Raw genomic sequence first — 11,400 nt, 5'->3', positions numbered from 1 at the left:
ATGTGCACAGCATTTTTTGTGTTACAACAGAAAGTTAAAATGGAAAGTTTGGCCTGATGGTACAGGAAAGGTCACCATTTCTCCCTGCAAGCTCCTGTTTTGTAATTTCTCCTGTTAACAGTGGTGGAAAAAGTACTCACATTTTGTCCTTAGGCACATGTATCAATACTGCAATGTAGAAATATTCTGTAGTAGGCAAGTAAGTAAAAAAAAAGAAGGTAAAAGTACAAAAATATTGTTATCAAAATGTACTTAAGGTACCAAAAGTAGAAAGTACTCATTATGCAGAATGTCCTATTTCACAAGTTTTCAAATATATATAAAAGTGGTTAATGTATGTTTTGTAATAATAATCAAAATCTACAAAGCAACTTAAGTTTTCAAATAATTGTAGTGGAGTAAAAGTACAATATTTGCCTTTGAGTGCTGGTTCCATTTGTCCACTCATAATGGCTGAGTTGCACTCATACTGTAAATTGCTCAAATCTGATATGCTCATTTCAAAATGGAATGTTTGGCCCGGTGTTTTTCCTTTTTATTTGACGATGGGTTCCCAGATTGGCCCGATGGTGACGCTAGATGTAAGGGCTCACCAAAATCCATCAGTTTTTACCCCCCTCCTGGGAGCACACACACACACACACACACACACACACACACACACACACACACACACACACACACACACACACACACACACGTGTGAGAGGACGTTTCTGTCACATTCCTGCACAGTATAATCCTGTGTTAATTTAAAGCATGTTATATACAATGTTATCTGTATGGTAGAGTATGTTAAATACAATATAACTAGTAGCACATCTGCAGCGGTTGGAGGTGGTCTCTCCCTACACTTTCATTGAGAAATTTCTACCCTGGTGTCAGGTAGGACACCTACTGGTTGACAAGTAGTACTGCTTGAACCTCATGCGTGCAATATCTTTTGCTGTAAGGGGTTGTGGAGTCATTTGGATAGACCTGTAAAAAAATATTTTTATTTTACCTACCATCAAGAATTATGTTACCCGTGTTTATGCCTCTGGCAGATATTTTCAAATGAAAATATGATGAACCATGGATGATATAACTTTGACAACAAGGAAGGCTGAGAAAACTGGATTCATTCAAAATGTCAGCAAATCAGCAGTGCCCATTTATCAGCTTATTTTTTTGTGTTCCACCTCCAATTTTGTCTGCTAATTTCTTTGTGTCATCATTTCAAATCTGAAAATGCATTTTCTGTTTAATAAAGAGCTGGAGAGACACTCTATAGCAGAATATAGAGCTATTTAACACTAATTTAAACAAATTAAAAAAAATTAACCAAAGAAAATCACTTACCCTACCTTTAACAAGTGTGGGATGCAAGGCTGAATGCAGGGCAGGCCAGGTGACACTTGTGACAGCAGTGATAAAAACGGGGCGACACCTGGGAGAGACCAGTGCTGCAAACAGCCACACTTGTAAGGCCTTAACAGCAGGTGGAACACATCAACATAACACCATTTCACGGTTGGAACACAGATTTCACCCACAACGGTGTCATCATGATCCAACATCATTCGCATCATTATGGTCACTAGTTCTGCCTCATTCAAACCAAAACAACGACCACGGGATCGCACCAGCAGGGGATTCAAACTCCATCACTGCAGATGGCTGCAGAGGAAGAAACTGTTGAGGTATGGAACACAGAAAGCACTAAAAATGCTCCTATACAAGGCCTGTCTATTGTTGTTCTCATCATTACAATTCATACTGTATGATGCATGTCACTGGCAAGCACAGGCCTGGCATGCCCAAATGGACTAGGGTTGCCGTTACGTGACCATTCTTCATATCATTTATAAAGAATAGAAGTTAAGATCACCATTTTGCCATAAACAATGAACAAGGACGCTGCCTTCCTCGGTGTTAGCAGTGGCTAAAACCCAGGAAGGGTTATAGTATCATACTGTATTCTCAATGAAATGACCAGGGCTAAACATTTCAGTACAACTTAGCCGGTCTTTCGGGAACACAGACAGCTCAATGTTCTGCATGTTAGGGCTTTAACTAGCAATAATTTTCTGAACGATTCTATCAATTACTTTTCCAATTAATCGAATAATCGAGGACGTCAGCGTTATTTAAAATCTATGTGAAAAGATGATTTTTTATAATCAAATCTATTAGTCTGAAAAACAACCCTATTTTAGACTTTGTCATACAATGGTGTTGCGCACAAAAAGCTAAAATGGCCAATCTACAAGTTCACACCACATGTGAAATATAATCCATTAAATCGTTTTAACTGTCGTCTCCCTCTAAGTAACCATGTCTCCATTTTCTTCCCCGGGTAGTGAATGTTGGACGCACACAACCTGTGAGCCCCTCCTCAGGTCACCACAGTAACACTTACAGCTTCTCTCTACAACTGAGGGAGACGCAACACAGAGGAGGTTCTCACTGATGTGACACTTTCAGAATCGTCAATGACTTACACTTTGTAAACAGTTTTCCATACGTTTCCATTTGAATGATCCAAAATAAAGCTACAGGTCATGATCAAATTAAGGCAAAACATACGACTGTTGGAAAAAAAGATAAGTTTATTTTGAATAACGTGTTTTAGACAGATATTTGCCATTTCCAGATCAAATGGATGGAGGACAAGAATTTACCATTTGGAAAACACTCGCAAACTTCAATGGAAATTCTGTCAGTCGCTAGGATACAAGACAAGGGCAGCGAAACAGTTTTGTGAGCACTACTGAGGAGAAAATAAACTTTGTATACAAAAACTGTTTTCTTATTGTAGGAAGGGGGAAAGAAATGTGGATAGGTTTGTTTGACATGGAAATTAAAAGTCACAGCGTGGTCATTGTAATCACTGTTATAGGGTTGAGAAACACATTATAGCCTGATCTAATGCTCTTAACCTTCCTGGCATCAGTTAAGATGATCCCAGAAAAATAAACATCCCTCCAGTGCTGGATGGATAGACGACAACTTGGATCAAAGACGACGTCTTCCGACACTAGACCTTGCCATCGACTTTCAAAAAGGGTGGATATGTAGGAGTTACCCAACTTACAGAACACAAGAGTGAGGTTTCACTTTAATAGCTTCTATCCCCTGGTTGTTTTAAATTTGGGAAACAAATTAAACCAGTCTGGCAATATGTAAACGCAGGTCCCTTGGGGAAACTCCATGTTTGCAAGTCAATTGTTTTATACTGTATAGGCGCTGTGTTATGTGTCTGTGCATGTTGTCAGTGGAGTTCCTGGGGGCGGATTACACAATCATTTCCAGCTGTCGTGCGTATTCGATGACCTGCTGTGCCAGCTCTGCTGAGGGGATGGTCACCTCCTCTGTTCTCTGCTGCTGACTGCTGAAAGAGTAATATCCATCTGGGCTCTGAGTCCAGCCTCTCTGAGAGGAAGAAGCACACAATGTACACCATATCAAATAACAAATTGCAAATTTATTTTGGCCATATAAAAAGGTGTTTCTGATTCAGATTCAACATTAATGATTTTTATGTTAAAGAATTCCATATAAACAGTCAGCTGAACTGCCACTTTTTTATCGCTGTTGAAAGGGTAAGCAATCTCATGTTTATAACCCCCACAATTTCCTTTTAACCCATTAATACCTGGGACGCATCTGTGTCACTTTTAGATTTCTTTAGGCTATTCAAAAATAGCAGATATACAAGCTCATAGCGCGGCACCGAGTGCCGCGCTACGAGCTTGTAGATCTGCTATTTTTGAAAAAAATCGTGATTTTTTGTTTTTAGATTTTTTTTCCCGAAAAACTGTTAGGATTTAGATTTTTTTAAAGAATCGCCTCAGGTCTTAATGGGTTAATTTGCATGAATTCCTGTTCATTCCCGTATGTATATATACCAAACAACTTAAAACACTTAAAATATGTTCTAAAATGTGTAATAACTTATAAGTTATCGCTACCAGGCCATCTGTCTGTCCGTAGCTAATCTCGCAAACATGTAGGCTGATCAACGTCATAATTCTTGTGCCCTCTGCCAACAAGCAAATGCACTCAAAAGTCAATTCCTGAATATTTCTCAAATCGGGTAATGACAACTATGTTATTTCTGTGAATTTATAGAATCGCACACACAACAAGCTGCGAGGCTATGGAGTGGAACTAGCCAATCGGGCGCAAGCTGTTTCAGGCCACTGAAATGCCGGCACGTCAAACTTGATAATCCATTGAAGTAAAAAATATTTTCCAGCAAATCTCTTAACTCATTGAGTGCCATTAACGTGTTTCACGTGTTTTAGCGCTATGGTGCAACGTGCCATTAACGTGTTTCACGTGTTTTGGAAAACAATAGAAAAAAACTAAAAATAAATAAATAAATAAAAAATAATAATAATAATTTCTTCCTGAACCCAAGATATCATTATCTGAAGATTTGCAGCTCCATCCACTCCTTGTTTAACTTATAACTGAAAAAGGCTGTATCTCGCTTCCTAAGCACTTTTTTTATTACTAAATTTTAAATTTTAATAAAAATTGTAATGGCCAGAAATAGATATTAATAATTATGGCACTCAATGAGTTAATAGTTACACCTACAAGTTGTCGATCCAATTTGTGATGCTTATAAAGAGTGCCTAGACTGACACGAGAGAGACAGAGAGAGAGAAAGAGAGAGGGGGAAAGAGGGAAGGAGGGAGAGAGAGAGAGCAACACACAGAGACACCGTTCAGTTAAAGCCCATGTCTGTTTAATACAAAGTGAGACACACCCAGTTTTGATGGCACTGTGTCAGACAATGTGTTATTATTTCAGTGTGCCTCCTGGTGGACATTTGCACTCTACTGATCGCACCTTTCTAGATAGTATCATAGCCATGATGCTAGATTCCCTGGTGCACTTTTAGTCAGGGAATATTATCAGAAAAAAATCCAATCTGGGAATAAATTCCTTACCAAGAAATGTCTTCACCAATGTGGTTGTAAAGGTGTCTAGTAACACATCTCACAAAGACTGAAATTCAGTTTCCCTAGGGGAATCTGTGACAGCTGTTGAAAGTTGGGGTACCCTTAAACCTTATGCAGGAAACATTAAATACATTTAATTCTGCTTTAAGTAGCATGTGATGGGTCAAACTAGGGTTTTTTCATGATTCTGAATCCATTGCAAGCATTTTTTTTGCACCAAAACCACTCTTTGGCAGAAAATCGTCCAAGCCCACCTTTCCAGCTCATTGCATAGGCTATGCGTTTTATTTCCTTTTTTTTCCAAAAATTCAATACGGCATCATTTTTCAAAATGGCCACCAAATCAACAAGTCATATCTATATTTCTTGCACATTTTAGGAAACATTTCACCATTATAGCTATTGTTGTAGCTCAGGTCTCCCTTCTAAAAGAGATTATTAATCTCAGTGGGCAAGGCCATGAGTTTTGGAGGGGGTTTAACCAGTGGTGTGTTCTAGATTTTTTTGGAGGGTATACTATAACAATTCCCCCCCAGTTCCTCCCACACGCACGCACGCGCGTATAATTAATTTATGTAAAAGAATTGCGTGCGTTTCTGCCCCGCATAAACTCGGCCAGGCCCACTCAGGCCCAGTTTCACAGTAACACTGAGTACACTTACAATATGCTTTGTACGGATTTTCTACTGTTTCTAATGTTAATCACCCTGTAAACTCAACCACTTCGGAGCTGCTTTTAGCCTTGGATGCATTTTTTATATTACCATAGAAGTGCAAGGATTGTTATAAATAAATGCTGGTTAGGCTTATCAGATATAATAGCAGTGTTAACAGCGAGCCTTCCTGTATCTATTACAGAATAGTATTAACTTGGCATTGAAGACACAAACTGTATTGGAAGATTCAAGATTTTGCTGTGCTATGACGCGCAATTTGAATACTAATGAAGTACTCAATTCAGTGACCTACGTTCAATGAAGTGAATGGCAGGTCGTTGAAATGTGTGAATTCCTTCGCCAGTAGCCATTCATTATCACCCCAAGAACAATAGCCACGCACATGATAAGCCTTCACCTCAGAGTTAGACTAGTCAGACGGTCAGACCACATTCTTGCTGTTTGTATTGCTGCGCCCCCCAGCCCACTGAGCCCAGCCACTCCTGGGTGCAGCGTACCAGATGCGTATCAACGTATCAGATACGCCGTTTCGAACTGTTTTAGAATGTATACGGTGGCGACGAAAAAAATCTGCAGGCCATACGGCGTATCACGGTAGAACACACCACTGGGTTTAACCATGGGGTGGACGAGAGGAGAGTATATCAACAGGTTGAGTTGAAAAGAAGGTCAGAGAGTGAAGAAAGTAGTAGGCAGGAGTACAAGGAGATGAGGAGTAAGGGGAAGAGAGAGGTGACAAAGGCTAGGTAAAGAAAATTAGAAATTGGACTCCAAGAAGTGAGAAAATGGTCTGCACCAGGTGGCTAGACAACGCTAATGAGTTTTGAAGGATGTGCAACATGTTAAGGTGATAAAAGACAGAGATGGAAATGTTCTGTTGAGAACATTGAAAGAATACTTTGAGGGGATGGATGGAGGAAAATATCAAGAGTTATTTGTAATGGAAGGTCACCAGTGAGAGGGAACATGTATAAGACGGTTGTGAGACCAGCCATGCTGTACGGCTTGGCAATGGTGGCACTGATGAAAATACAGGCGTTACAGCTGGAGGTGGCAGGATGCTATGATTCTCATTAGGAGCGAGAAGGAAAGACATCAGAAATGACTAAATTAGAGGATAAGCCAGGTTAGAAGGTTTTTGGATAAAGCAAGAGAGGCGAGGTTAAGATGGTTTTGACATGTGAAAACGAGAGATGAGAGGTACATTGGGAGAAGGATGCTGAAAATGTAGCTGCCAGGTAAGAGGAGAAGAGGAAGGCCAAAGAGGAGGTTTGAGGATGCGGGGAGGAAGGACATGCAGGAGTCACAGAGGAAGACACAGAAAACAGAACCAGATGGGGAAAACATTTAATACATGAGATTTTCTTTTGCTTTAATCCCCGAGTTTGTCTGTGAGCATGCACAGTTGTATGGCGTGTTTTTGAAATGTTTTAATTTTGATGGTTATAAATGGTAACTCGTGTTTGAAAATGTTCAAAAACATACAATGGGAGTGCCATTTTGTGATTTGGTGATTGACCTCACAAAAGTATAGGCAAAGATATGTTGAAATGCAAAATCAGCCTAATTTTGGCATCCATCTTGAAATAAATGGCCGCCATCTTTGATTTACGAGTGGCCCGGTTTCTTAAATCGAAGAGTGACCTCCAACGATGATTTGTACCAAATTTCACATTTGTATCACCATTTGAACGATTATCTTTTTTTTACACAAACAATGGTTTGTAATGACCTGGAAAACTGTCTATGGCTGTTTTTAGCCCAAGGAGTGCTACATGCTACTTAAAATTAAATTAACAATTAACAATTTTTTCCTGCATAAGGTTAAGGGTACACCAACTTTCAACAGCTGTCACAGATTCCCCTAGGGGAACTGAAATTCAGTCTTTGTGAGATGTGTTACTAGACACCTTTACGAACACATTGGTGAAGAAATGTCTTGGTAAGGAATTTATTCCCAGATTTTTTTAATATCCCATGACTATTTGTAATGTTTAACATGGATTCCAACCTCACCAACATATTTTGCTTACCAACAGTGATTTTTATCAATTGCTCTGAGAACGTCATTTAATGATTCATATCGCTGATTACCAACCTTCTTGGCGTACTCTGTCATCTTCTTTGGGGAGTTGAAGAAGAGCACACGCGTGGCTTCATTGAACTGGATCTGCTCATATGCCTTCTCTATACAACCAGCAATCTCATCACTGCAATTCAATGACACAAATGCACATGAGGTGGATGATGAACTACTACACAAAGTCCCTCATTCACCACTTCACCAAAATTATTACAGTGCAAGGTTTCTCAAAATTACTATATGTAAACTAAACAATCAGTGAGACAGCAGATGTGTGGAGGACAGTGTCAACAGAGTGTACAGAATTGACGCCGGGCAGGTACAATTCACAGGAACTACTTACCGAATTGTGTCAAGCAGAATATCTATGAAGAAGGTGTAACTCTCAGCTGGGATGTTCCCTCTAGCGAGAAATACCTTGTTGTAGCTTCCCTCCATCAGGTACTGCAAACAACACGAGAGAGAGCACAAACTTACCACTGTACTTGCACAACAATAGTATAAACAGTGTTTAGAGACAAAGAAAATAAGTTTGCTTATAGAGGATTTTTCGTATATTTATTAATTAAATGGACATTTTTCTCATGGCAAGAATTTCATTCAACTCAAGCTAAAATCAGCCTAAAATGTACAGTACTTTGTTGTAGATCAAATAGCCAATCTACAAGCTCACAGTGCAACAGGTAGTGAGCTTGCATCTTGTATTTTCATCTGGGATGTTAAGGTTAATGTGGTTAAAGCTACAATCCATAAGTTGTATGTTCCCTCCCGACGGAGAGACGTAATTGCAATGATGTCTGAACTACAATAACGATGGCGGTGCATCTAATGTCCAAACCAGCGCCATCTGCTCAAATAACTTTACTGACATTGTCAACCAGTAGGTGTCCTACCCGACCCCCGGGTCTAAATTTCCCAAAGGAAGAGTAGGGCGATCACCTCCAACCACTGCAGATATACTAATTATATTGGATTAACACAATCCCATACAGGTTTTATTCATTAGAATAAGTCAAAACAACAAATAGCAAATAGCTAGTGTTGTGTGCTTCTAGATGTGCCATTATAATGTATTGTATATATATATATCTTTGCCTATAATGACATGCCCAAAATACGGATGTCAGGTTGAAAGTTGTCGAGGACGTTTGTAGCACCTGCTCTAAAGAAACGGGGTGTCTGATGTAGACGTTGGTCTGGATGTCTCGTGCGCTCAGCCTCTCCAGTTCTGTGTGGAACTCAGACACACGGTTCTGGGAGAGCAGGAAGAGAAGGTTCAGGCCCAGCAGCTGGTGCATGTAGGTTGACTCTGGCAGCTCATCTCTGGATGGAGAAAGGAAAAAGTGGCATGTCAGATCATGTCACACACTGTCAATTTATACAAAACTTCAAACATCAAGTAAACTCATGTTAAAATCAGAACACAATCAATTTCATTCTAGGTATCAAACCATAAAAATGTCATGGAAGCAAATATATACATATTTCCCTCAACAGACATATCTATCTATCTACCCATTCCTCCATCCACACACACAAAGTATACAGATGCACACTCAATGTCAGATGAACGTTCCATTACTTGTAATCAAAGTAGTAACATTTGAGCTGGGCCATGTATCTCTCAAAGGAAGGAATGTCCTTCTTGAGGATGCTCCACAACGCTCCGATCTCCAGAACATCGCCTGAAAGAGAGTCAATAAAAACAATCCTCAGAGAATGAATGACACCGGCTACCCAGCATGCCAATCTGTCTTCACAATTTATTCTACATCACATGACAGTGTTCCTTGCTGAAATTTGTCAGCTTGTAGATCTGCTCTTTTGAGCCCACAGAGTATAAACAAGGCTTTCAGTTGGTCAACTTGCAGTGTAAATAAATACTCACGGGCCAGGATGAGCTGCTGCTTAGTAAGCTTGGTCCCAGAAGTAGGCAGAAAATTTAACTCCAATAAGGAAATCTGCAAAGACCAGGTTACACACACACACACACACACACACACACGTTACTAACCAGATGTCAATACTTCAAACCACATTGGCAATAACTGTTTTATTATACCTTATATTGTGAGATTTCAAATATATAGACATGTATTTATTTGATAGTTGTCATGGCTATATAGTGTTTGTTCAGTAACAGGGGTCTCTCAGTCTCTAGAGCTCTTTGGTAAACAGAAAATGCATTTTCAGTTCAGGATACCAATTTTATCCAAATAGAGAACTCATATAAGATAACTAAGTAAAATTGTAAAGTGATGACACAAAGAAATGAGCAGACAACACAAAATTGGAACACTATCAATTTAAGCTGATAAATGGGATAATCTCTCCTGATTGTCTGAAATTGGCAAACCACCTGAAAATGTATTTTCTGTTATTAAAGAGCTGGAGAGAGGGGTGGGTAGACCCCTGTTACTAAACTAATTGATTGATTCAATACCTAGTAAACAAATGATTTAAAAAAGCAGAGAAAGTACAGTTCAATACTAAAGGATGCTAAAAGGGATTGAACCCAAGAAAGCACTATGACTCGTTTCCATTGTGGTCCTGTGTATTCAATTCACCGAGATATTTAATGACAAACAACAACAATAACAACAATAACAACACTACAACAATGATTACTATTAGAATAGAGATTTAAATATTTTTTGTTCTAACCAAAACATATCACATACCCTACTTTAATGTTTCACGTCGTTATGTTATGTGTTATTTTGTGACATTCACCAATGTGATGTGTTAACCTAGCCAGCTGAGCTAGCCTCGACGTGCTAAAGCTAGCTAGCTCGGCTCTCTTGTTTACAGAACAACAGTGAAATACACGTTCAAACATCCTCAAACACACACACACAGCAATGTGGCGTGTGTTTGTGTGTGTTTACCTTCAGTTTGGTCAGCAGCTCTCCACATCTGCTGATGTTGGGGCTCTTCTTGTTCCACTCAGACTTCAGAGACTCATACAACCCTGCTGTCTCTTTCAGCGCCATGGTGATTCTGCAAAATATGCGACACCGGCCGTCGCAATACGGCAATAATCAACGGCAGTCGTAAAACTACTTCCTCCTCTCAGTGGTGGAAAAAGTACTCACATGTTTTACTCAAGTAAAAGTATTATCAATAATGTAGCCTCGATCTCCAGGCTTTTATTGCTTAGTTTTGCTAAAAAATAAAAGCCTGGCCCAACGATAGCCCGTACTGGGTATGAGGAAGTGTTTCACTTCCCAACCAACCAGAGTGCAGTGGGCGTCGCTCGTAATGTTGTGTTAACGGGGCGGGGGTTGACGGACAGATCGGTGAACCAATGGGATCAGCCGCAGTTTCTCGCCGGCTCTTTACACCCGCCCCTTTATACACGAAATCAGGAGGGTTGCAGCAGGCTATCAATAATGCAATGTAGAAATACTCTCTGTCTCTGTTACAAGTACAAGTCCAGAATTCTACATTTACTTGAGTAAAAGTACAAACGTATTGGTATCAAAATGTACTTAAAGTACCAAAAGTAGTGCATTTATGCAGAATGTCCCATACCATTTGACAAAGTTTTCAAATGTATAAACATCTTTTGAAAATAGCAGATCTACAGCAAGCTCACAATGCATCCTGGTTAATGTGCGTTTTGTAATAATAATAATCAAACTCTACAAAGTAACTAACTAAAGTGTTCAAATAATTGTAGTGG

The 11,400-nt window shown here is 39.5% G+C and overlaps 1 protein-coding gene across 1 annotated transcript; it reads right to left on the bottom strand.

Moving 5' to 3' along the window:
- Window positions 1–2,573: 2,573 nt before the first annotated feature.
- psmd8 (proteasome 26S subunit, non-ATPase 8) lies at window positions 2,574–10,812 on the bottom strand. The gene is made up of 7 exons (XM_080428715.1): window positions 10,604–10,812; window positions 9,604–9,676; window positions 9,298–9,400; window positions 8,873–9,038; window positions 8,059–8,159; window positions 7,731–7,842; window positions 2,574–3,414 (listed from the first exon to the last, which is right to left on the bottom strand). Exons 1-7 carry the CDS (start codon window positions 10,706–10,708, stop codon window positions 3,277–3,279), a joined length of 798 nt encoding a protein of 265 aa, XP_080284841.1. The 5' UTR covers window positions 10,709–10,812; the 3' UTR covers window positions 2,574–3,276.
- Window positions 10,813–11,400: the final 588 nt, after the last annotated feature.

The sequence above is a fragment of the Gymnoscopelus braueri genome (genome assembly GCF_963280865.1).
Source record: "Gymnoscopelus braueri genome assembly, chromosome: 5".
Taxonomy (NCBI): Eukaryota; Metazoa; Chordata; class Actinopteri; order Myctophiformes; family Myctophidae; genus Gymnoscopelus; species Gymnoscopelus braueri.
This window is presented reverse-complemented; position numbering and strand designations above follow the sequence as displayed.

Coding starts and splice junctions, on each gene's coding strand:
- psmd8 (XM_080428715.1), bottom strand. CDS start 10,708: ATGGCGCTGAAAGAGACAGCAGGGTTGTATGAGTCTCTGAAGTCTGAG. Junction 9,039..9,297: donor TGTTACTACTTTGATTACAA/GTAATGGAACGT, acceptor TTCTCCATCCAG/AGATGAGCTGCCAGAGTCAA. Junction 7,843..8,058: donor ATTCTGCTTGACACAATTCG/GTAAGTAGTTCC, acceptor ATTGAATTGCAG/TGATGAGATTGCTGGTTGTA.